This window comes from Chelmon rostratus, chromosome 23, assembly GCF_017976325.1.
Source record: "Chelmon rostratus isolate fCheRos1 chromosome 23, fCheRos1.pri, whole genome shotgun sequence".
Lineage (NCBI taxonomy): Eukaryota > Metazoa > Chordata > Actinopteri > Chaetodontiformes > Chaetodontidae > Chelmon > Chelmon rostratus.
The window spans coordinates 2375575-2402937 of NC_055680.1; the positions used below are offsets into that span (position 1 = coordinate 2375575).

The window sequence follows — 27363 nt, forward strand, 5'->3', positions numbered from 1 at the left end:
AATGCTGGTCAGGGTACCAACGTTTCAGTACTGTGTGCTCTTCTCATTAAACCTGCCAGACAGAAACGTTCCCACTGGCAGTATGAAGGTACATTAGAGACAACTCAGCCAATCACATGTCAGCTGTTTGAAACCCTGTCCTGCAGATCCAGAATAGCTTAAAAGCGTTCTTCTTCTTCTTCTTCTCCAAAACTTTTAACAAGTGATCCAGGATCAGTCACAGCAGGGTACAAACAGCTTGTAGTCCATTTATGGACTTTAAGAGCCTGTGGGGGCTATTTTAAGGCTCATATCCTCCAGTGTTTTAAAAAAAGAAAAGCATCCCAATATAGTCCTGTGACTGTTTGTGTTTGAAGTTTAGGTCCCTGCAAAGAGACTGCAGATAACAATTAGCTTCAGGCTGACTGATACAACACACGTTTCTGTTGGTCAATCCCACAAACAAATCCAACTAAAATAGAAATTATATCTCAATATGTGTGTGTAAATGCGTACTTAGATTTGTGAATGTGTATAGGACTCTGTTTTCCTGCTTTCTGCTAATGTAGCTTGGAAAAACTACAGATGCCCTCAACCTAGAAATGTCATGCTAACAATCACTGGGTGCTACCGCCCCCTGGTGGTATGGAGGCTGCACAGCTACCTTAGCACACAGACAAATCTCCACATCTGCCACAGCACAAGCGGAGCAAGAGTCACATGTAAAGAGACGGCCGACTGAGAGGCCTACTTGGCCTGGAACTGATGGCTGGTCTGTATTTCCAGCTCTTGGAGCAACTTAAAGACTTGACTTTTCAGCCGTTAATATCTACGTACACAGCTACAGATGTGCGTACACATTGAGAGATCTATGATTACACACACACAGATTCAGATATAGTTGCACAGCTTTCAGCTCACATTTGTAAATAGTTTTGCTATAATAATGGCCCCATGCGAAACTAGAAACGTAATCAATGAAAGCAAAACAATTCCAAAAAGAAAAATCACATTTTATTCTATTTTTCAGTAAATCTGGTGTAATGCATTCAGGCAGAGTTTAACGAACATGGAAGAGTTAAATTAGATCAGGGTTTTGTCAGTCTTCAGAATCAAAATTAGCGTTTTAGGACAACAGAGCAAGACACAAACATGAACACCTCTGAATTAAGACATCAAGAGATCACATATTAAGTTATTAAGGCAGTCAATGACAGTAACTTGACACACTGACAAAAGCAGATTTAAAATAAAGTGTGGAATGTCTGAGGAACGAAGAGGCGTGTTGTCTTTACAGTAATCAGTCAGGAGGCAGAAAAAAAGACTTCAAAATGAATGTTTGGTTGTGACACAGTGACGGCCTGAAGAGGGTCAGATGAAACCAGTGCCGTCATGCTGACCTGTGCGATGTCAGGTAACCGTTACTGGAATACAGTATTTCACCACAGTCACCAGAGCAATGTTGTACTGTCTCAGTCACACATGGCTTCCTTTGTGATTTACAGGTTTATCGCAACCAGTAAACGTGATCACCTACACGATCCCTGACAAAACAACCTCACCTCATGGTCCATTCCCTGGCTTTTCTGGAGCTGTCAATCGTACCACAAGATCTTCCTCACCAGTTTACACGGAATCGCAGATTATTACAACATGGGTCATTTCTAACGAGGGATAGGCACTGTTAGGATTTACTGACACTTCTAGTGCTTCATCTGTTTACAATTAACATAAATGAGAAGATTCAGTGCTGGGAAGGTACCACTAGTAGAGGCAGGGGTGCTCAAAGTCTACAAAAAAACTGACCAAATCTTTAAACAGCTACAACCACTTAGGCTTGGTTTGAGCTTGTTCCGGACAGTTTACTAGCTTAATGAGCTGTGCATGGCTGTGTCAAACACTGGCTGTGGATGATAGTGGGTCCAGGTTAAAGGGACGCAGTGGAGTTTTCTTGTAAACAAAGTTTCTGTTCTGCATCACTCACCGGGACACGCCTGAGCTCTGATAAACATGATCAATGCATTTCCTTTTTCTTAAAACGTCGGTTTGAAACCTGCATTGTTAATTAGCTTCTTCTTCCCTGTCTTTGTTGGCACACTGCTACATATGTTGGCACATTACTGCCACCTGTTGATCGGTGGAATTGCGTATAAAAAAATGCTGTTGCCATGACTCATGTAAAAAGCATCATTATCATCGGTTGGTACTATGAAGATAAACTTTTTTTACACCCAGCTATAGTTATTAGCAACTCAATAAAAAACTACGACCCAAGTTGTACTAAACTGGAATAATCCTTCACTGTCGTTCAGCAGTATTGCTCAAAAGTAAAGCACTGAAACCCTGACAGAACCGATGATTAAAGCAAACCTGTGACCGCACACACAGAGAGCAGGCAGGACTGAGTTCATCTTCACAGAATAAAATAATGAGGGACATATGGTTCTGCTGACTTTAAACTCTTTAAATCATCTTGCATATCTTCATTAAATATTAACATCATATATATTGACCCCAGGTCTGGGTATGCAATGAAAAGAAGTAGCAGCATCTCAGAAATGAGAATATGGGGACACATGTTGTGCTGTGTAAGTAGTGCAGGGACATGGATAATGACTGGATTCTTTTTGGACGGTTTTCTTCTGTCAACTGTTACATGAGCTCACTGCGGCGATGCCATGTGGGACTGCAGCTGAGAATTAGAAAGACGACACACGTTGCTCTCCTCCTGTTCTTGGCGTGTTAGTTTTGGGACATCTTGCGGATCATGTAGTTGAGGATGCCTCCGTGGTGGAAATATGCCAGCTCCACGTCGGTGTCGAATCTCATCCGCACTTGGAATGTTTTCCCCGTGTCGAGCTGTGAGGGCAGAGAGAGACAACATCGAGTGTCAGTACTGACAGTGGAATGACGCCCGTGTGCTGCAAGACCGTGTCCTTAACGAACCTCCACGTCCACCGTCATCCTGGGGGTGAGCTGCTCGGGGATGATGACGGTGTAGCGCTCTCGGCCGGTCAGCCCCAGGCTGTCGGCCGTGTCTCCTGGTAGATACTCCAGAGGAATCACTCCCATCCCGACCAGGTTACTGCGGTGGATCCGCTCGTAGCTTTCTGCTATAACTGCCTTAATACCCTAAAAACACAAACAAAAAGCTCATTCACCCTTCAACACTCGCTTTTCCCACAGAGTTTTTCAGCAAAACAACACATCACATGACTGAAGCTCCCCGAATAAGTCATGGGATGATAGCTCAGCTGTCTGCAGGGCAACAATACTTACAATTACTTACCACTGTATACAATTTTCCAAAGGTCCTTCAACTCCTGTTTGTCTTTTATTGCTACAAGTCTGATGGTGCTCCTGCTTTTAAAGGCTCAACCTCAACAAAAAAAGGTTGAACAGCTTCCTGCAGCATCTTTTCAACTAATATTTTCTTGGTTTTAAACTTTTCCTGGTTACTATGGAGCGATCCTCACCAGTAGAAAGGGGCCCTTTGCTGCCCAGTCTCTGGAGCTGCCTGAGCCGTACTCCTTCCCTGCTAGAACCAGCAGGGGGACTCCTGCCTGCTGGTATCTCTCTGCAGCGTCAAACACATCCAGCTGGACAAAAAAAAAGGCAAAATATGCAGGAGTTAGTCTGTATGTAATCATCCATTCGGCCTACATAATGTGAGCAGCACTGATTGCTTGAAGCTTTAACAGAAGCATCATGTTGAAGTTTCCCTTGCTGTTAAGACAAATACAACTCAGGCAAAAGCATTTTGTGTAGATCAAAGACTGACTTGAGTCAGAGAGCACAGCATCTGCATGAGAATAGTTGCAAAGTCACAGAGAGGTGCTGCATGCTGACCGTTTCTCCAGTTGGCAGGTGAGTGGTTTGTGGCGCCTGCTTGTTGAGGAACTTGTTAAAGAGGCGGATGTTGGCAAACGTCCCTCTGGCCATGACGGCGTCGTTACCTCGCCGTGAGCCGTACGAGTTGTAGTCGCGAGGGGTCAAACTGTCAAAACAATTGTGAAGCAGAAAGCTTTTGTGGACAGTCTGGATATTGATTCCAGCTACAGTCAGCCTACTGCAGGTCTCTCTCTCTCTCGACTGACTGCTAGATGAACGAACACAGATTTTCACTGCTCACCCTCTGCTGGCCAGATAGCGTGCTGCAGAGCTGTTCCTGGCGATGTTCCCCGCAGGAGAGATGTGGTCTGTGGTGACCGAGTCTCCCAGGTTCAGCAGCACATAGGCGTCTTTTATGGACTTGGGAGGCTGCAGCTGCATGGTCTAAACAAAGACAATATGACACATATACAGAAAAATAACAATCAAGTTCGTGTCTCATCAAAATATGGGTACAACATTATATGAATAACCTTTAGTGGCATTAGAAATATTTATAATAAATAACAGTAATCAACAGTGGTAGCCCTCCTTGTTAAAACAGTAGCAGTTAGAGCAGCAGTATTACAAACAGGAGCAGTATGGAAATTCAGATTAAATAATTTAATCAATAATTGAAATTGCATCTTCCGTTTGTGTATGTATGATGTCAACATAATCACATTTAAGTCCAAATTCAATTTTAATTGTATCATCTGAAAACACAATATTACTGCCAAAAAGAAACTGACTAATAATGTGGACTCTAAAGCGTAACACTGACATAATAAAATACAATGTGGCTACAGTGGTGGGTTTCAGCCAGTCAAATGTTATTCTGAACCTTTCAGAGGTTTTGATGGCTGGCTTTGATAATTAAAAGATGCCCAGTGGAATCCTGCTATTATAAAAACGATCAAGAAAACAGCCCTTACCAGTCGTTTTAATCGGAAATTAGCTAAGAATCAGGACATAATTTGACTACTCATTTAAAAGTCCAGTTTTAAATTACATTTTCAAATAGTGTGCACATGGTGGCCTATTTCTGTCAACATCACAGAACCATGTTCATAGCTTAAACTGAACTTACCATTAAATATATGAGCATAAATGACTTAATGCATTATCTCCACGAAAATATAAAATAAATAAATTTGCACTTAAACACTTAAATATTTTTGTTTTACGATACTAAAAATAAAAAGTCCACATTTCCAAACATGAAAATCAAAACTGGATTTTAAAATGTTAATGTGTCCATGCATCATGAGCATAAAAATACACTGTGGGAAGAAATATTCTGGGAAGATGAACTGATTTGTGTATTTACCAAGCCATCAAAGAACGGTGGTGACTTGATGTAGGTTGACTTGGGGTCCCAGGTATAAAGCTTATCAGACGGAGCAACCAGAGAGTTCCAGCGTTCATTCACTTTCTGAAACAACGCGACACAAAAGATTCATGTCAATCACACATCTACATTACACTGCTGCAGGGCTTGCACCAGCGGACGAGGAGTTACGCTACCTCGATCTTCTCATAGACTTCTTTGAACATCGATGGGATGACAAATGTTCTCTCCACAGCCTGAATCTCCTCCCGTGTGGGCCAGATATCCCTGAGGAAAATCTCTTTGCCTTCAGAGTTCACGGCTACAAAGGAGACAGAGGAGGGATGCAAATCAAGTCAAGCAGCTGAGAGAAGAAGAGCATTCACAAAACCGTGCAGCCAGGAAACCTCAAACTCTGGTGTCTACAGGTTTGGTCCCTCCGTTGTTGACATTCACTTTATATGAGGTCCCCGTCGCTCGAGTTGAGAGGACAGCGAGTTCCTTCATTAAAAAGTGGCTGCACTGCCAGCATCTCGAAGCACTGTCTATTTGTATAACAAAGAACAGCCTCTCTAAGGGCTGACACCAAATTTTTAGTGTGTTAAGACGAGACTTCAGATGACTTTTTCGGAATCCACGGACAAAGTTTTCAAGCAACCGCACAAACTATTTGCAACAGAAGGAAGGAAAAGCTGTATTCAAGCATGATGACATTGTGGGGAGCTGCAACAAAGACGAGGGGGTCTTGGCGCAGGGGCAAACGGGCCCTTCTGGCACAAGGCGACAACTCTGCAGCCAAGGAGAGTATTAGCAGTGGAGGAAGGTGGAGAAGAGCTGGGCCTCAAGAAAAGCAGCTGCCATCCTCTAAAACCCAGCTGAGCATTTCTATGTTAGGACCCTCGTCCAGGGGTTCCCAAACTTATTACTCAAAGGTCTGCATCTGATTTTTATCTAAGGTCAAAGGTCCAGAGCGATTGGCAATAACAAAACAACATTTAATGAATGAATTAACCTTATATCTCTTGTGATTGGACCAGCACCAAACCGAGGCAGACGAGGCTCAGACTCGTATTCTTACAGCTCCACCTAAACTCGCTGTAGAAACTGTGTCCAAGAGAAATGAAACATGTTCTGTTTCTGTGATGTAAGAGCTGATAGCAAATCCTCTGGTGCAGCGTTAATGTGTGAACTCTGCAGACAACACTCTCCAGCAGTTGCCATGACAACAATGTCAACAACAGGGAAACGAGCGACAAAAAAAACACATTCATCTGGGGACAGGATCACTGTGAACGATCTCCAGCTACAGTCACTAACATTAATCATAATGGATTGTAGCCTTTTCAGGTTTTCTAAGCAGACACTGTGGGTGCAGGACTTTAAAAGAGATCTTTTAAAATTTTGAATTTCTTAAAAAATGTATATTTATATGAGCCTGTATCCATGTGAACAGACTCCTTACAAACATGGAAAACCCACAATGGTAACTAGATGCTGAACTAGAAAATGCTCTCAGACCTCCAGCAAGGAGGCAGTCAGTGCTCAATACAAAACCCGCAGTTCAACAACCAATGACTGAGTCCCGATCACAACAAAACCTGCTCTTCAGGATCCCAGGAAGCAAACAAAAATACTCAGTTTGAGACTCAATACAACAGCTGTCCAACGAAAATTAAACTCAACTGGCGCTTACTATGAAATAGTAGCTTTTTGGTTTGTTGCCAGGGGTTGGCAAGCCAATCAACAATCACTCAGGACAGACTGGACCAGTCTCACTGGTCAGTAATGTTAGATGCACTCATTTTCTGAATTCATTCATATTTTGCAGGTTGGATGGGAGGATTTGGCGGGCTGGATGTGACCCACAGGGCCACCGTTTGACGCTACGGACTGACTTGCCGTTTGGTCCGATGCAGACGAAGGTCCAGACTTTAAGAAGGCCTGATCTATTCCTATGTGCTTGAACTGACATTCAGACTGCATTGCAACCATATGAGTTGGTCTAATTGTCCCAGGCTAATCCTGAAAGCTATCGTTTAGAATGGCAGGTTTGTCGAGTCATATTATAGCAGTGTTGTGTGTGCAAGTGTATTTTTAGACACGCTGCAGCCCATCCAACAGCATCCCACTGTGAAAACTAACAAAATTTGGCAGATCTTTAAACAGATCCAGAAATGAATGTGTCTAACCATAATGTATTGAAATCTATTTGTAACCAAAGTGATAAAAATGTCCCAGATTGGGTCCTTGCCAAATTAAATATCACCACAAAACTGCTTCTTAGCAGCAATACCGGCTCTCACAAGTCTGCAATTTTTAAATACACCCCAAATTTCTGCTAGGTCCTGGTAGTGTGTGATGACGGTTGTGAGTTGTTGTGGCCTGTGGTGCCAGTAGTCATGGCTGACCAGCCATGAGCAGCTATACTTCTTGCAAAGTAACAGAACAAAATCATTAAAGCTGACAAATAATGAGTGGAAAATACCAGAGTACTGAGTCTATCTAGATAGACAGATAAAATACATATATACATTATTTGCATTTGTCACTCTTCTTATTGAGTTAGTATTTGGATAAACTCTCTCTTGCACCCTCCAATTTGGCAAGACTCCACTTTGCCATCCCAGGAGTTTTAAAAAGTATGATCTTGGCATGGAAGACAGACTTTACTCGGCGGCGGTTCTCTACAATCATTGGATCTTTGGTCAGCTGGCCAAATGTGCCGTTGTCAGTTTCGTCAGAGACTCTGATGTGTTCTGCTATTAGTGGCTAATGTAGCATGGAGCTGCTTGGATTTTTTTCATTTTCAGAATTTAGTCTTCAGCTCCAGCCGACGCCGACTCATGTGACATCACTTGAGGACACTGATCAGACTTCACACTGCTCCCTCTGGAGACACTAAAGGCTCCCTGATCAAAATCTAATCCCCCTCAGTATGAGGCTGGCCACCTCTTCACCCAGCTGCTTTTAAACTTTCGTGCAACTTATATTTCGCGATGACGTGTCTCAAAACAAAAGGCCTGTTGGCTTTATTCACCCAGCTGAGCGCCGAGCTGGATTTTGCGATTAAAGCATCAACCTGCAAATATCAGCGTAGTTACTCTCAAAACATAACAACTCACCAATGGGCTCCTTCTCAAAGTCTATCCTCACAGTGCCGGCGATTGCATAGGCGATGACGAGTGGTGGAGAAGCCAGGTAGTTCGCTCTGGTGTTGGGGTGGACTCTCCCCTCAAAATTTCTGTTTCCTGACAGGACGCCTGAAGCAACCAGGTCTCCCTGAAACACAAATAAAAATAACACCTCAAATGATGAAGAGTAAGAAAGAAAATACTGTATGAATTTATATTCTGAAATGCACTACTCTTTAATCTATATAGCTTTTAAAATGAGAGAGAAGAAACACAAACAACAAAAAATAAAGAGAGCAAAGGTAGATTTAGTGGGTACAGAATTTTACCACAGGACATGTAAGAGAAACGAATGCTGGAAAGAGAAACAAAAGATAAATGAAGAAGAAAACGAGCTGATGAGTGTTTGAAGGCAGGAAAAGATACAGTAAGGATGTGGAAACAGTCCCTTGGTACCTGGGTTATGGCCTCCACCACCGACTCTGGGAGGGGCCCACTGTTGCCTATACAGGTCATGCAACCATAGCCAACAACCTCAAAGCTAACGAGAAAGACAAAATGACTGTTTACAAAGGTTGCACATGATCTTCAAAGAGCTTCACATTAACTTCAGCTGACTGTGCCATGTGGGCACAAAGAAATGGCACAAACCTGAAGCGCAGGACATAATGGCTGTAATGCAGTTCACCAGCTGGACTGTGAGTACTTCAAGGTCAAATGCTTTGATGCAGGGATGTTGAGTGCAGAGCAGACCATCTAACACAGTATAGTAAGTATTGTGGCAAGATGTACCACGCTTCAACCACCCCAAAAATCACACGAGCGCCACTCCAACTCTGACTTTCATCATGTTCTCTCATGTCATACGTGCATACAAATGCAATTCCGCAGGCCGGCCAGCAGATGTCGCCATTTTTACTGCTTACTCTCTCTTTAATATCGGTGTGTGTACTCACACACTGCAGGCCATGTTGCCCCTGCTTTATAGCAATAATGGGGTTGACAGTATTTTTGCATTAATGTGATGAAGCACCTTCACTTGTCAGGTAATTTTACTGGCTTGGACAAAACAGACATTTATTGATGAAACATTTAGTTGTTTCATCAATAAACACTGTCCGAATTGAATATTTCAAAAATGATGATACATATTGCCTTTTTTAATCAATATCCTCTATTCTTGCTGTGCACTGATGTAAATTATGCTGTTTAAGTATTTGAACTCACCATAGTAGGACTGTAGTAGACAGTAGGACATACTGACTTGTATGCCAATCAGTTTGTTGGCTAACCTTCACACATGTTGCTCACGGCATACAGCTAAAACTCACGCTTGTGAATATGATGCATTATGTGCAGCAGTCTGCATACGGTGTGAATGAACAGCAGAATGGAGAATACTACACTCAGCACCACTTTTACAGCGCCAATGGTGACATTTTTTTAAGACCTCAGCAAAGATTGGTTTGGTATATCAATTTCTTGTTACCGAGTGGCTGATATACACAATGACACAGATACATATTCAACAAACTGACACTGGCAGAGCTTATTGTACGAGAAGAAAAAGAAAAAGTCTTAATTCAAGGTCCACTTGCTGGCTTTCTACTGCATCTCACAGTCCTCCCTCGGCAGATGGAGCTGGAGTGCTGAACTTCTGTCACATAATAGCAGATAGATCTTTAAAGTATATGCAAATGTAATCGATGTATTTATGAGCTGAGGACGGCTTAAGTTTAAAGGTGAGGAAAAAGCCAGTAGGTTGACCTTGAGTTTGAGTTTAAGTTTAAGTTTAAGTTTTGCGTGTGTGTGTGTGTGTGTGTGAATCTACTGTTTTCCGAGGTAAAGTTTGAACTTTGACGCTCTACTATAAAGAGTTTTTGTCTTCCCCACATGACTGAGCATGCTTGGGATCATCCATACACACAGACAACTGACTGAATGAGTGCTTTGAGCAGCTTACCCCAGCTGAGAGAGGTAGTCCATAACCCCACTCTCCTTTAGGTAGTAGGTGACCACTCCACTGCCAGGCGACAGGCTGGTCTTTATGTACGGCTTCACGCTCAGGCCACACTCTATTGCCTTTTTAGCAAGAAGTCCTGGAAGAAGAGCATTTACCTTTAATAAATGTGTCAAAAAAACAGCCCGTGTAACCAATCAGCTTCCGCTCAGACGAGAACACACATCTCAAAATGAAGGGAAGCACTGGGCACCCACCTGCTCCAAGCATGACAGATGGGTTGCTGGTGTTGGTGCAGCTGGTGATGGCAGCGATGACCACTGAGCCGTGGCTTAACTTGTACTCTTTTCCATTGAACTGGAAGGGGACCACGGTGCTGTGACGCTCAGGAGCCACGTTGAAACCCTTGAAACCTTGCTGAAAAGGTCACGAAACACAATGAAATGAGCGGCGTCATGGACACAGGTTAACGTCACTGAACAGACGGGCAGAACAGAACTGTTTTGATACTCAAGCTACTACAATACTAGAGATTTTGTAATAATTACCGAACAATAGCTTTGTTTATGATACCTTACCTTTCAACAATAGTACCAATAAGCAATATTACGAATCTGAACAGCCAGTTCATGCTAGCTTTTTTGGTCTTCTATACTTTGTGTTGCCGACAGATTTCAGTCAATACCAAACAGTAATGAGATTCCACACCCAGCCCTTCTGACAAGTGGTTACAAAATCATATTCGGCACCACAGTCTTGTGTATGATATTTTATCTTGATTGTTTATCCTTTATGTCCTTGTTAAGCACCGCTTCTGGAGCATGCCTCTCTGCATTTCACTGTGCATACTGAACACTTGATTCTTCCCAATGCGATGCACGGTAAACATGAGCGCATACTGCACCCACCTTTGCTCCCAGGCAGCTTTCAAAGTCGTTCTTCATGTCGGACACAGGAATTCTGTCCTGGGGTCTTTTGGGGCCGCTGCAGCATGGAACCACTGTATTCAGATCCAGCTCAACAACCTGAAGGAGAGACAATCAAAGTAGAAGTGGTTCGTTTAACATTTCTCTGCCACACTGTGATCTGACTGCACATTTCTATTTGAAACTGTTGGTAGTCTAGCTAGAACAAAAGTGCTAAAACTTGGCGTAGAGACTGACCTGAGTGAAGTCTGGATCCTGAGAGACATCGTTGTAGTCTCTGTACATGGCCACTGCTTTCAGGTACTTTGTGATGTAGGCCAGCTTTTCTGGTTCTCGCCCTGAACGGAGACAAAATCAAATAGAAATCAAACCACTGATGGTGCTGAAGGACACGTGGAGGTGAACGCTCCCATCGGTTTTCATGTCAAGTCAAACGCGAAGCTCGGGATACGACAGTGAGACCAGTCACCTGTCTGCTCGAGGTACTGAATGCTGACGTCGTCCACAGGGAAGAAAGCTGCTGTGGCTCCGTACTCTGGACACATGTTGGCGATGGTGGCTCGGTCGGCGATGGACAGCTGAGCAACACCGGGGCCGAAAAACTCCACAAACTTCCCCACAACACCCACCTGACGCAGGTGCTGAAAGCACGTGTGGAAAGAGAAATGTCATATTGTGACATCAACATTGCCAAATGTAACAGAAGTTGGTAAAAGTGATTCTAATTACCTTAGTAACCGTGAGGACAATGTCAGTGGAGGTAATGAACTTGTCTGGGGTCCCGCACAGCTTGTATCCCACCACCTCAGGCAGTACCATGCTGATTGGCTGTCCCAGCATAACAGCCTCTGCTTCAATTCCACCCACGCCTGAGGATTATATGACAAATCTCATTTAGAACTTTGTAATCAACGATCATGATCGATTCCCATCAGGGATTGTTTTAGTGCCTGTCGTGTTATCAGGTTATGTTGGGAAATAATTCGCTTTCTTTCTAAGGAGTCAGGACGTGGTCGTTCTAGTTTAGCATGAAGATCGGAGGCAGGGGCAAAGACCTGGTCTGACTCGATCCAAAATCTTTTAATTGTGCCTACAAACACCTCTAAAGCTCACTGATGAACATGTCTGCTCTTTGTTTAATCTGAACGCAAACAGACAGGTGTAAAAAGACTGCAGGCGGAGCGTGCTGGAACTATTTTTTCCTGACAAACAACAGTGTATCCATCCACCCAGCACATCTGTGCAGTGCCTCCGGCTATAGCACAGGTTGGCAGCAGCAGTCGGCAAGCACAGGTTTTGGTCTCTGTGTGGGCACAGTGGTACCAAACCTGGCAACCGCACAGTGAAGACAAGACTCCAGGGAGCAGCAGACAGTCCCTCCGGGCTCCAGACTAACTTTTTCCGCCACTATCCCAAAACTGTCCTCAAAATCTTAATTGCTCCAAAAATCAAAATGTTGTTTCTTCCTTGCTTCATGTTCTTCTGAACAGAAACTCTTAGTCCTGCTGTGTGTTTCGCTTCATTAGCTTTAGCTGTTAGCTCTATTAGCTCTGTTAGTAGTTAGTTCAACAAGAAACAGTTAGTCAGTGAGCTTTAGAGGTGTTGGTAGGTGTATTTTTGATCAGCCATGCTTGCTGTTTGCCCCTGCTTCTAGTAATTATGCTAAACTAGGCTAACCATTACTCATTAATCATTACTGTAGCTCTGTACTCAACAGACAGACAAGAGATTAATACATTCTTTGTACAGCAAACACCAATGTCTGCTCGCTAAATAGCCTCAAAGTAATGCAAACACAGGACATGCTGGGTGTTAAGATGGAATGACTTCTACTTTTCCTTGACTACAAACCTCTATGATCATTATTTACCATCTCCACCGACAGCAGACACAGATGAGACACTGTCTTACCCCAGCCCAGGACTCCCAGTCCATCGATCATTGTGGTGTGGGAGTCAGTTCCCACCAGGCTGTCGGGGTAGAAGTACCCATCGTAGTTAAACACCACCCTGGCCAAGTACTCCAGGTTGACCTGGTGAACGATCCCTGAACCAGGAGGAATGATTCGCATGTTCCTGAAGGCTTTAGAGCCCCACTGGGACGGACAGACAACATATTTAATGGTTATGGACAAATCTCTTCACAGTCACCTATAAGTCAGACATGAAGACGTCACACTGAGTTTGTTCAATTCTCATACCTTTAAGAACTGAAATCTCTCTCTGTTGCGGTCAAACTCCAAGTCCTGGTTTTTCTGAAGGCTATCAGACCTACAGGAAAAAGAGCCAGTGTGTTTCAATTGTAGAGAAAGACGTTAATTGTATCACAGTGTTACAGCCTCAGAAAATGATGATCATACTGTATCTATATAGAGAACAATACAGTAGCTATGGACTGATGGTGCCATGGCTGAAGGAGTTTAATGAACCTGGTCTTACTTCCTGTTAAAGTCCACTTGGATGGAATGATCAATGACGAGATCAGCAGGACAAACAGGATTGATCTTCTCTGGGTCACCACCTAGTTTCATCACTGCATCCCGCATGGCGGCGAAGTCCACCACAGCAGGGACACCGCTGCAAAGAGAGTTTAGAGACAACACGTCAGAGTCCGTGTGCTTTGGACTTCATGGTGGACATTACCACGAAGAGCTGAACCTCAAGCTCCAGCAGCTTCTCGGCTCTCAAATGTGAAATCATTTGAAGCCAAATTAAAACTGTGGCAACTGGAAGGAGGAAACACCGCATTTTCCTACTCTGCAAGAACAAAAGCCTGCTCTGACATCTGAATATACTGGTGTCTGTGAAAACTCCTCTAGGCATCTAGCCAGAGGTTTCAGGACGTGAAAAGCAAACAAAAGGAACTGAACATATTTGCTTATTATATTACGGTTTAATGTGGAACCAGCTGATGTGTCTGACAACCTGCAGCAAGAAATCATTGAGCCGCAAAGCAATGACGAGCTCAAAGCTGCGTATGCAAACCTCCCTGTGCTCGAGTCCACATCACTATTGCATCATATCATAAAGTTTATTTACTCAGAGTTGACAAAACTCCTCCAGAATCACAGGATACAGACTGAGCAGTCCTCCCTATGACTGTGTGTAACTGATGGAGCTCCCTCAGACAATAAAGTTCTATGGGTTTTAAAAAAAGAAATGCTGTTTAAGACAACAGTACTTTGTGAAAGGTTTCATCCATTACTAACAACCTATGGAGCAACTGACTAACAATCAAATTCAGATGAATAGTGTCCACATACGTGAAGTCCTGGAGGATGACCCGGGCTGGTCTGAACGGGACCTCCACAGTTTGAGTCTGGGTCTGCTTCCAGTTGAGGATGCTTTCCACATCTGAGCGCTTCACCAGGAACTCGTCACAGTTCCTGACAGCCGACTCCAGGAGGACCCGGATGGAGAACGGCAGGCGGTCTGAGGAACAGATGTTGAGGAACAGTGAACCTCTCTGGAATACGTAACACTCAGACTGTCAGAGTTACACTGGCAAGGGTTTCCTACAACCCTGATTCCAAAAAAGTAGGTGCAGGTGAAAAAAAAAAAACGGGTGTTTCTGGAGCATTACACAACTTTCCCAGTCTTTAGTTGCTCCTGTCCCAACTTGTTTGAAACACGTTGCTTCATCAAATTCAGAAATAAGCAAATATCTACAAAAATCAATGAACCTGATGTTTATCTTTGTACTGTTTTCAATTGAGTAAACGTCCAAAAGGATTAGCAAATTATCACATCACAACTGTTTTTGAATTGGGGTTGTATCTGCATACAGTGAAGAATTGTTGTTACCATATCTGGGGTCTCCGAGTTTGGACAGATTGTAAAACTGCTGCTTTGGGTTCTTGGGGTCCAGCGGCTCAACTATATGCTGGAAAGGATTTTTCACAGTCGCAGACATCCTCCTTAATGTGTCAGTACAAACCTAAAAAGAAGAAATGTTAGCGATATAAGCCTGACTTTAACACCAATAAGAAATAAAGAACAGAGGAGGGATAAAACAAAACATATTCTCTTTAGTCTTGTTTTATGCTTTTACTTTGAAATTTCACACATCCTAACTGCACATGGAGACCAAATCAATCAAACAGGGATAAAGTGTCTCTTTACAGAGTGAAAAGAGGGTTGATTCTAAGGCCTAGTATACAATCTGAGGTCCGTCCATATTCAGTACAGAAATGGATTAGCCTTTAAGGTTGCAGTCCACCTGTGTTGGTACAGCTGAGGGTTAGTGACCTCTTGGCTCAGGTTTTCTAACACTTACATAACTACGGTGAGTCTCATTAGCAATCTGATGAACTTTAAACAAAGAGATGTGCAACTAAATGTTTGACAAGCTCCGAACACGAACTGAGCTGTGACAAACCCTGATCTGGTACACTTCATTTCCTCGAGAGGCGCTATCTGTGTGAAAGGTGAGCCGGTAAACGCACACGACGGGGCCTTGACGTGAATGAATGTCCTCATACTTGGCAGATTAGTTAAAGTGCAGGCTGAGGCTCTGCTGCAAAGTGCAAAGTCAAGTTGTGCTGCTGACACGCCGTGTGATGTAACACGCCTACAGCAACCAGCAGCGGTGAGCTACTTTGAACACGTGTCTCATGTGACAGTATGAAATAACAAGAATGAATGCACTTGTAAATGAACTGATGAATGACTGGTGAACCTCTGGATTTTTCGATTCCAGCCTAAAAACACAGAATATCAAGTACCAAAAGCTGGAAGTGAATGTCTGATGAGATCTGTAGTCGTGTTTATAAATTCACAGACAAGAAAGATCTGGATTTAAAATCTAAATTTTGCCAGTTTAAGACCATCTTTTATTGAGGTGCATTTCTTGTCATCATTATTGATACAATTTTATCAAACCAGCCTGTGATCTGACATTAAAATGGTGTCTTTTGAAGAATTCTGTGAACTTTATGTAATGAAAACCACTACAACAGCTCCTGGTGCAGTAAACCCTGCCCTGCGTGCTTCATTCAGATTTCCCCTCCAGTTTCTGACGCTCCGTCTCCAACCTGAACTTCACTTGGCCTTCTGACGTCAGTTAGCATTAGCTGTTTGGTCTTCAGCAACTTCAGCGTTTACAACACAGAGGTTTTGTACGAGGACACAACAAGAGAGCAACAGTCTTAGAAATATTACAAGCGACTTTTCCTCGTATGATATTAGCATGCCTTGGTGTAATGGCGTAAATATTTTAAATGTGACAGCCAAACTTAGCTAGCTTACGACTCAGCTATTTTGCATGACAACACAAGGAGGGTCCTACTACCTTATCTACGTCACAAGAGTGAAAGATAGGTAACGCTAATCAGACAGTTTATTCAGTCTCGGCGGATATCGACAACTTACTTGTGTGCGCAGCAGAGGAGACACCGCAGACTACGATCGTGTGTAATCTGCACACTGTCAGCGATCGAGCCTCATACAAAAAAACTGGGTTCCGCCGCCAGCAGCAACAACACGTGCACTTCCGGTTAGCGTTTCAGTCAGAATAAAAGCATCCCCTTTAAAATGCAAACACAATGCACTGCAACGCTGACGACATAAACATTTAAAGGGTCAGCAAATTAGACCAAAAAATAAAAAATTATATGAAATTCTACGAACCTCACTGACAACAATTCTCGCTGGAAACTGCAAAACAGAAAAGCAATTTTTAAAAAGTAATTGTAGACAGCAAATTGAAAGTCATCACTTACAAAGTTTCAACTACTTTATATCTGTTTAATGAAGTCATTTTCTACAGTCCTCTTAAAATTATCATCTATGAGGTCTCGTGGAACCTCAACAGCAACCGTCATTCAGATAGATAGATAGATAGATATACTTTATTTATCCCAAGCTGGGAAATTGCAGAAGCTGGGAAATTGCCATGATGTTCTGAGCGTTCTGTCAGGCAAGAGGGTTTTTCTGGAGCTACGTGTTACTATGAGATCACTGTCCAGCATTGACACCATGAAGCATCTCAGACTCTCCAACAGTTTCTCAGCAGAAGAGTCAACGTCTTTACTCTTTTTTGGACCAAATTAATATTTGTTTGACCTTTAAGTCCCGAGTCAGTCTCCAAAACATCAGAAAAATCATCTAGAGCAGGCATCTCAAACCGGTTCCATAAAGGGCCGCGTGGCTGCAGGTTTTCATTCCAACCCAGGAGGAGCACATCAGGCCAACCAATCAACATCAAGGGATCACTTAGTTGTCAGCTGAAGACTGAGATCAGCTGATTAATTGATTCCAGCCAGGTGTGCTCCTCCTTGGTTGGAATGAAAACTTGCAGCCACGCGGCCCTTTATGGAACCGGTTTGAGATGCCTGATCTAGAGAGTCCCGATGCAGTTAATTAAAATGCCCAGTAGGTGGTGGTGGTGGTGCAGCCAATAAGTATCATATATATGCATTTAGGTTTCCTCCTAAAGCATCATCAGAGGGATCTTTCACAGGCCACACTAGACATCTGAACCAGATTTAGTTGGTGTTAGTCTTGATTTTCCAGTGATAATTTACACATGAACAACACATTTGGCCTGAATATCTGTGATGTCCAATTAATCTTTCTTGTCCTGTAGAAAGACACTTGTCAGTATCTTTCTACAGGGACAACTTGACTCTTTTGCTGCATTCGTTATATTTCATATTTTTTTGATGGTGCAGCTGGGAGGAGAGGGGAGAGGGGGGAGAGGGTGGGGATGGCATGCAGCTGGTGCTCCGGGTTGGAAGACATGTAGTGATGAATTAGTGGATTCATCACTCCATGGAACATCTTCACAGACACCTGCGAGAACACAGTGGTGACAGACTTTATACACTTTTGTGTGCACAACGTTACACCAACTAAACAAATCTTGATTTTTCCAGATGATAAACCACGAATAAATGGAGAAGGAAATGAGGCAAATTGTCGATATGTGTATAAATATAAGCAGAAGATGAAAAGGAAGATGAGGGAGAGCAGTTTAAAGTTGCATTGGCAGGGAGTGCGCACTGTGACAGGATGTGACACATCAGATCTCAATACTGAGCAGAATTCGATTAGGCAGCAACTCGGCCACAGAAAGGAAGTTATCATAACAGCAGGGGCCGCTCGTCAAACTTTTAAAAGGACTAACACATGACAGGCAGCTGGTCCTGGTAGATTAACTGGTCACATCCTGAAGGAGTGTAGAGAAGAGCTTAGTTTTGTTTACAGTCACTTAATTCAAATCTCACTTCATACACACCAAGTTCCCAGAGCCTGGGAATCTTCAGAGTGGCTCTCCTGAACACATCAAGGTAACTCACAGGTCTTAAATAATCACCGTCCAGTAGCTGAAACACCTGTTGTGATGGAGAGACGTGAGAGAATAGTGTTAGATTGTGCTCTCACTGAGGTGCTAAACAAACTTTAACCCACTGTAATTTGCACATAAATTGGAGGTGTGTTTACAGGTGCTCTGTGGTCATGGTTTCAGACTGTCCTGGTTATGCTTTTGTAACAGCTAGGTAATATAGCACCTTTAGACTGTGGCTCTCCTGCACTGCAGATATGTTAACCTGCCACATCAGGCTCTGAACAACATCTTTTGGAAAATTCTATTTGGACACATTTCAGTGATTTTGACTTCATACATGTTATTATAAACTGAATGTAATGTCATTCTAGTGTTCCAAATGTCTGACTGTACATGACGGGTATTAATGGCAACATTCACGGGGAAATTAATCCAAATATTTCTGCTGTAATAATCCCTTCATGTAAAGGCTTATGTGTGTGTGAGGTGGGTTATGGTTTACAGCAGTTGTCCTTTGTGTCAATGTCAGAGTCACTGCAGGCAGGAAGGTGACGGGGTGATTGACAGCTCAGCCTGTTCCTGCGACTGAGAGACATTTTCCATTCAGCCAGGCAGCCTCCACTGCCAGTGCACCAGCAGTTACAGTAGACACACACACACACACACACACACACACACACACACACACACACACATTGGTCATGACGTCATAAGGGGCTGGGTTCTGACAGCAGGTTGTGATTGGCTGACTGAAGATTGTAGGTGTGGTTTGAGGACTGTCAATGAATTCTGACAGGTCTGTTTTGGTGCCAACGTGACATCAGAGAAATCAGAGTGATTACCACAATATGTCCAGATCAATCAACCTGCACATGTTCACACTCACGAAGCCTCTCCTCGTAAATTCTGGCTCAAACAGGCTGTGAACTTAAACATATTCATGATGAATTTTTCAGGGTTTTACAGAAGCCTCACATTCTGAATATTTTGCCCGACATTAAAAACCATAAAGTCACTACAATACTGATACTGTCTGAGCAGGCTGGGATATCTCATCCCTCAGTCCATCAGACGCTCTGACTCAAATGGAGGATGACATCACACCAGCGCCACAATTATTCACTTTCCCTGCAGACACGCATGCACAGAACAGCCACATGAAGCAAGTAAAATGATTTGACACTGGACTCGAGCTTGTTTGTGTAAGCCACCTCCTGTCTTAAGTTGGTAGCAGACAGACGTCGCACCTGACATCCTCAGAGGTGGCAGGCGGCTGTTCAGCAGGGGGCATTGTGCCACAGGGGACGTTGTGTTTGATCATGCGGAGATAAACATGTCACTGATTCCCACCTGTTTTACCCGAGGAGCTGCTGGAGGCACCAAACACCTCTGTCTGCATCAATCTACAGACACATGTGGGCACACCTGTATATGCATGTATCATCCATGCACAACACTCTATAAAATGACCCAATTATGTGGTCATAGCAGACTTTAATGCTGAATTTTTGGTGGTAGGGTTTTGCTTGCATTTGGATTATGTCTTTCACGGCTTAATTAACCTGCTAGGCTGATCAGCTGGGCCCTTATTAACCCTGCGTTCCTCCCACTCTTTTTTCCCCCCTTTACTCCAGCTCAGCTCCCCCGGTGCAGCTATCACAGTTTTCCATGGTTGAAGCCGAGTGGTGAGGAATGGAGGAGGATGACATCCCCATTCGTAATGCCACCAAGAAAGCTCTGATTGTTTGGCTGATCTCCGCCAGGCTCGACTCTGTGAGGAGTCATAATTAGAAGACTTTGCTTGTTCATTCTGAAGGCGTCAATAAAGTTATATTAACTTGAAATGAATTTACATGACTTTAAGCATTAGTTGATTCCACTGAATTTCTTTATGTTTTACAGTGTTTCAAGCCAAACCATTATAGCGGCCCAGCCATAAAACATTAACGCGCATAAAGACAGCAGTGAACTCTTGTTTCTGCCTTGCGGCCACTGCAGCCCTTGTTCACTAATGCTGAGGGTTTTCACCCAGCTGTGATATTCTTTGACAGGTGAACTGAGTCATTGCTGCCCAATGCTAAAATAACCTCGCTGCCTGCTCTCAGGCTCACGCATACACACTCATCACTGCGCACAGCGCGCAGAGGCATGGAAATCCGGACATGAAATTCCCATCTGATCTCAGATCTGTCTAGATGATGCTGTAGCCGTCCAGGAGACGTCTGGATCCTGCCCATCCATCTCTGATTATCAAGGGTTGCAGCCTTTGGGTCCCGGTTCCTTCTCTGCTCAGAAATACTACATCATCCATCTTTCAGTTACCACAGACAGCTCTCCTCTGTCCGCTGTAGCCCACTGGGTCACTAATTAAAATAAGAAACCCCACCCACCACCAGTGGGTGTATGTGTGTGATGAAGTGCAGGAGGAAGGGTGCTTTAACCTGCTTCAGGGTCAGATGTGTTTCTGAGCTCTAATGGTTTTAAGGTCAGCTCAGGGTTCAGGGGATGATCTGTTTTTACATAGATTTTAACAACTGCAGCACAGGTATTGATCTTTTTCAGGGCAACATACGTGTTCTCAAAAGCAGCTTTACCTTTTCACTGTGGGCAGAGAACTGAGGAAATGTTATGCTAATATCATCCAAAGTCTGCTGAAATCATCTTTTACTGTACAGGGGCCACTGTAGCTGCAATTAGAGAATAATAGTGAATGCAAAAACTGTCAATATCTACCTTTAAAGTTGTATTATTAACAATATATTTACAGCAACAGTGGATCAATGTTTATGTGATCTGTGTGTAATGTGAAAGGGGTCGCATCAATCAGCTGACTGCAGCTCTTCACTTATACATCTTTAAACTCACTGTTTTGGTCTTACAGTCTGGTTCACTCTCACTGACAAAGCCACCGTACACTACCTGCCCAGCAGCAAGCAGCAGACAAACTCAGATAGCCGGTGATTACAGTGGAGCATTTAGCAGGAGTTGGCGGAGACCAAAACCGAGCAGGAAGAGAGTGAGCGTTGAACTTCATCAGGAGGACAGAAATATGACTCAGAATTAATGTTAGTGTTGCTCTGTGGCTGCTGACACATAAATACTCAACTGTTTGCTCTCACATCAACACATTACTGCAGCTTTAACTTTGCTAACATTGGCCACTATAATCCAGGCTATGAAGATTATTGGGGCAGATTGTTTTAGGTACTAATGAGATGAGATGACTCAGCAAAGCCAGTTTGAGTGACAGATCTATGAGACTGAAATTTGTGGCGTATACTTCATCTTTCGTTGTCAGGATCAGGAGATAAAAAGCAGAAATACAGTGTTTGTTCACATTACAAAGCAATCTGCCAGTAATGCGCATTTGCTTTAATTTGATCGGCCATTGCAGCGTCTTGCGGGATGGCGTTACGTTATGATGAAGGACAGGTTCAGCCAGGCACATCTTTTGCTTGCCAGGGTCCTCTGCGTATCTGATGTGTCATCAAAGTGGCTGTTTGATGATGAGGAGGCCGTGTTTTATTCATGCAGCGCTGTTGTCTGTCTGAGAATGGCCTCATGAAGGAAGAGCTGGCCAGTGTGACACTGGTAGACAAAGAGGGTCTAGCAGTTTTAAAATTGGCTGCTAAGCAATTATTTTCAGCTGGAATCAGTCAGCATCGTACATTCATCTATCAGTTTTCATATCAAAGCCAACACGTAAACAAATAGTCCATCTCCATTCCTAGATCTGGGGTATGAGGAACCCCCTTTCCCCTTCCTCTATTATGTCTCAGTTCTGGGGTCACCCAGAGGGGCAGTCAATGTCATCGCCTTAACCAGTTTAACCAATCATCTGAAGCCAGCCCCCCCCCCAAAACACACACACACACACACACACACACACACACACACACACAGCCTCCATCTGTGTGACAAATCAGTTGGCTGAGGGTCTCCCCAACCCCCATAAGAGAGGCCACCATCCCCCATAACCCATTGCATGGTGATAATAAGCAGGTGTATATGATATGATGGGTAACACCTTGCTTTTTAAAATTTTTTTTACTTTTTTTTTTAAAGAAGATGAAGATGATGTTATTGTAGTATCAGAAGAGGCAGCGGGTCTCCGATTCTGCTGTGAATTTTATACCAGACTTGCGATGTCAAGACACATTTTCTGCTAGAAATGTGTGAGATCTGACATTGTGGGGACAGAAAGTGTCTCTCTCTCTCTCTCTCTCTCTGTGTAGGAGGCAGGAGTTCCTTTTGCTGCTGTCATCTGAAACAGCATACATTTGCCCCTTCCTGTTCATTCTAATAGCACAGAATCAGGTGCATTTAACTTGCAGTGAACTGGAGTGGTGAAAGTCATCGCCATGCGTTGTTTTCTATAGTCCGAATATTGTGTTGACAACATGAGATTAAGTCCTGTCATGCCTGTGAAATGTTGCACTGAGCAAGAATAAAAGAGACTGGCTACTGGAGTGTGTGCTGGAGGAAGTGGAGCAACCCAGATTCAAACGCAAACACACACAGAGAGAGGAGAGACGAGGGAGATGTCGTGCAAAATATGAATCTTCTCTCGCTTCTTGGGCCATGTTGCAGAGCATAGTGAAGTGGGATGAAGTCAAAGGCAGGCAGAAGGAGGCTGTGACACAGAAGGAGACACACACACACACACACACACACAGAGAGAGAGAGAGAGAGAGAGAGATAGTGTGTGAGAAAGTGAGTGAGAGACCAGGGGAAAACGTCATCTGCCTGGACTGGAATACCGGACTCCAAGCATACGAGCACCGGCCGGAGGAGGGACAGTGGCTCCACTGTGTAGCCGGACAGAGGGTCACTGTGCACGGACAGGAAACCAGTGCTATTACCGCAGCAGCGGGCTGCGGGGCTGCATGCTGGAGGACAGCGAGAAGTGACACCAGGAGCAGTGACTGAGAGGGGGGGAACATGGCTTCTTCTCCGGTCACCCCAGCATCGCTCGAAGGAGAGACACCTTCACCCATCGGGAACGAGGAGCCCGCAACAACCCGACAGGTACGTGCACCCTTGCATGCCCGATAATATTCCATTCACATGTGTTTAAAAAAGAACAACAACATGCCGAACTTCATTTGAAAATAGCAGTTTACCGCTTACCCTGACATCTGCAAAGACATATGCGTGCAAGAGCGTAATTTCAGACATACAGTCTGAGTCAGCAGAAACTACCCTTCAATTCGGCATGCATGCAATGCATTAATCAGCACTTGATATGAGAGAAAATTCAAATTAAGAATAGTTTCCTCAACTGCAACGTACCATGAAATATACAGTGATGGGTTTTATCAAGCTGTGTGACTCGCTATAAAAGTTCAGTTTTTATTGAAATAGGTGCCATTTGGAGAATCCAGTCCACCCCGAATCTAGCGTCGGACCTGAAGACGCACGCGAGCGCCTGCGTCATCCCATGTCATGTCTGTGTATGCGCTGATATTGGAGGAAGCATAAACGTGATACATTTTGAATGGGGTTTGGCGTGACTTCTTGTCGCTGCTGTTCGCACGTCGCTGACACAGATACCGATGTGTTGGGGGGATAGTTTGTGTCATGAGGAGACTACAGGCTTCGGCTGGGAAGGCGTCTCCCTGAATGTGACACTTGCATGGCCGTCCAAATCACTGCTGGAAAGTCATGAAGTTGTCCTTGCCAATCCTGTCGCTGCTCTTCACCCAGAGCCAGTGACGGTGTGTAAATGAAGGTGATTTCTTCCTGTACACTGTTGATAACACCAACCTAGTATTTACAGAATATTTCCTCCTCTTTTTGACCTTTTTTTTAAATCGTACTCTTGTGCACAGTGAAACATAAATGACCATATTTCCTTTTCATTACCTTGCCAAACTGTAGGTCACAGTGTGCTTGTGAATGAGTCATGCAAAGAAGGGCCAACATGTGCATCTGTCAGATAGTGTTGGACACAGAGAGCATGTTGTCTTTGTAAAGGTGAATTTGTTTGCAGCCTGCTTCAATTTGAAGCCCTCACAACAGGTGTGTGGTAGTGTCAGTGTCACCGGTCTGGCGGCTCTGATGTCCGAATGTGTACACACGGCTGGAATGCAAGGTGAATGCCAGATGCACAGCTTAGACTGCTCGTTCTCAAACCCGGGGACATCAGGGTGTCCGAGAGGAATGATCAGAAACTGCACTCTGAATTCTGAGGATTTCCAGAAATCCTCGACGGTGATGGGACACGGCACATGCTCACGTTTGCCATGTTAAACCGTGTTAGAGCTTTGTCTGTTTGGGAAATATAGAATAAGGGCTGGGCACCTTGTTTGTGCCTTGTTTACAAGGAGCCTGTTATCTGTTCTGTTCAGGAAATACTATAATCTCATGCTTATGTAGTGACCCACTACAATTACACCGTATACACTGTCTACATTTGCACTTTTGATCATTTGCTCAGTATTTTTCAGATTTTAGACAATTCTGACATGTCATAGTTTCAGATTTTTTTCTAACTAAATGGTGTGAGGCTGACTTAGATCCAGAAGTATAATCCATCATATGTTAGCTGTGACACTCAAGTATTATGGCAAACTGACTCTGTGTCTGTCACAAACAATCAAATCACGTCTCTGCTGAGATCTGGAGCCACAGCTGCTCTCGACATACACTCACAACCTCTTTTTAACTCCTTGCGAGTTCCACAGCTCTCGCTTGTTTTAAGTGTGAAGTGTTAAGTGAGTCCCTTTGGTGGGGTCATCCTCACATTTTGTTTGTTTTGTGGTATAAAAAGGCTGAAGTTGTAGCCTGTTCGCTTACTGTACGCGCTAGGATGGATGGTGTGGCCTGTGGCATGAAGAACACTGGCCTGTAGTTGGAGCCCACTGCAGTTAACTCGGTGAACTCGTGGATATATTGCCTTTGGCGCAGATTCTTGTTGCTCACATACTAGCCCTGTGAATAATCACCTCATCGCTGAGCTTCAGGCACCAACTGTTCTGCAAGGACACCTGGATGAACTTTGCTGTGTTGCTTTCCCTGCACGCTTCCTCCCAATACCATTTGTCTGACAGTTGAAGGTATTCATTGGCTTTAACCTGGCTGGCAGACAGAGATCAAGCTATTGCAGTGTTGCTTGAGCAGAGATGTCTTGCCGGTTGGTTTTTAAGTTGTGTTTTGGATATAGGGGTTGTGGTAGAGACGTCTGAGAGGCAGAGCTGTGGGCTGCCATACTCCACACACAGTCATGTTGTACCTGTTGTCTATTAGCCAATGTTTTCCATTCAGCCACAGTCGCAGTGTTTCCTGCAGGCACTCCAAATAGCCACTGCGAAGCAGCTGTCATGAACATGTGAGTGTGGATGTTTCAAGCTGTCATTTATAGGAACAACAGTGTTTTCTATGGCAAATAACAAGCTGTAGTACATTGATGCCATAGGCTAGGCAGCAGAATAATATGAGAATACATTTTTCAATAGGAAAATTAGCAGTTTTTTGTTTTTGTGGGTGGCTGTTTGCTTTATGAACACCACCTGACACACAAAAATAACCTGCAAATTGCCTTCCGGGTCTTTGAGTGCTGACCATTGAAATGACGCAGCATTAGAACATTTCCTCTCCAGTCCATGTTAATAGAGCTTGTACCTAACGTAGACCAAATCCTTTTAGTGCATGGCCGCGCTAATCAAATATTTAAGGTGTGTGACCGTGCAAGGACTGCCTGGTGGAGGGATTGTGTTGTTCAGGGATTTTACCACGTCAAAAGTTGTGATCAAGTTTTTGTTTTCAGCTCTCAAATGAGGGCAAGTTTTCAGTCGCTGAAGTCTGAAGTACATTTATTCTCAGAGCAGTCTCGTGCAAGTCAAGTCTCAAGCTGCTGGCTAATTTTTTGATGAGTGGGTCCCTGTTTTATTTTTATCTTGTGTGCACAGAAGTGCACTAGTAGGCAAGTGACCAGGCCTGGAGTGCCCATCAGGAGCATCCCTGTGAGCTGGCCAGCTGATTGGCCCATATTGCCAGGCCAGGTGAACCACTAGAGAAAAGTGGAGTCAAATGCTGCAAAATCATGAGTAAGAGACATGGTTAGCGATGAAAGAAGTTTTAAAAACATGCTAGCACCATCACAACTGCTAAAGAGCTGGGCACTCTCATCTGTCAGGTGGCAGGAGCTCCAGTTACTGAGAGCTACCAGAGCGTCATGATGACAACAGTCCAGTCAGAGCTCTGAGGGTGCTGGGTGCAAAACATCACTCGGAAAAGTGTGCAAAAGTGATCTGAATATTAATTCCTGTAGCCTTCATCGTGGAAGTCTCTGGCATAAACAATAAACGGAATAAATATCTCAACAAAGCGGTTGCATCATACGTGGTCTATTGGGAATGTGATGCCAGGCATGAATTATTTTCCCAGCCTGGTCCTGCAAATGACACAATACACACTCCTGCTGACGCTGGTGGCAGTAATGTACAAAGCAATGCAAGTTTGTGCCGGTAAAAGTCAGGGAGGCAAATGACTGCTAGCCAGCAAACATGGATGTAAAGAGTGCAGGTTCTGAAAAAAAAAAATCAGGTTTGCAGATATTTTATGAGGAAGAAAATGCATTGAGCATTAAGTCTGCAGCGCTGCATTTCATTGGTTCATGTGTATTTGATTTTAATGGCTTTTTTCTGTCTTAAAGAATGATCTTATTTGGTGGCATAAATTATGTTTGAAACCATTATGGGAATTTAATAATTTGTAACTTTGGCACCCCCTTGTGGCAGTCTAAAGAAGACAGCTTGCTCTGCTATTCTAAGATGAATAGGCTGAAAGCAGCACAATGACTGCACCGATTTTCACCATGATTGAAGATATTCTACACTTAGGGCATCAGGACAATTTGAGAAATGCCATTGTATCATT

At 43.8% G+C, this 27363-nt stretch overlaps 1 protein-coding gene across 1 annotated transcript; it reads right to left on the reverse strand.

The window, feature by feature from the left end:
• Positions 1 to 971: 971 nt before the first annotated feature.
• Positions 972 to 16662, reverse strand: aco1 (aconitase 1, soluble). The gene is made up of 21 exons (XM_041964760.1): positions 16566 to 16662; positions 15000 to 15132; positions 14459 to 14627; positions 13635 to 13772; positions 13397 to 13466; positions 13108 to 13291; positions 11926 to 12065; positions 11666 to 11837; positions 11434 to 11534; positions 11179 to 11295; positions 10528 to 10687; positions 10274 to 10409; positions 8767 to 8851; positions 8302 to 8458; positions 5377 to 5501; positions 5180 to 5284; positions 4112 to 4254; positions 3829 to 3976; positions 3456 to 3578; positions 2926 to 3111; positions 972 to 2838 (listed from the first exon to the last, which is right to left on the reverse strand). Exons 2-21 carry the CDS (start codon positions 15106 to 15108, stop codon positions 2722 to 2724), a joined length of 2685 nt encoding a protein of 894 aa, XP_041820694.1. The 5' UTR covers positions 15109 to 15132; positions 16566 to 16662; the 3' UTR covers positions 972 to 2721.
• Between the last annotated feature and the right edge of the window lie 10701 nt (positions 16663 to 27363).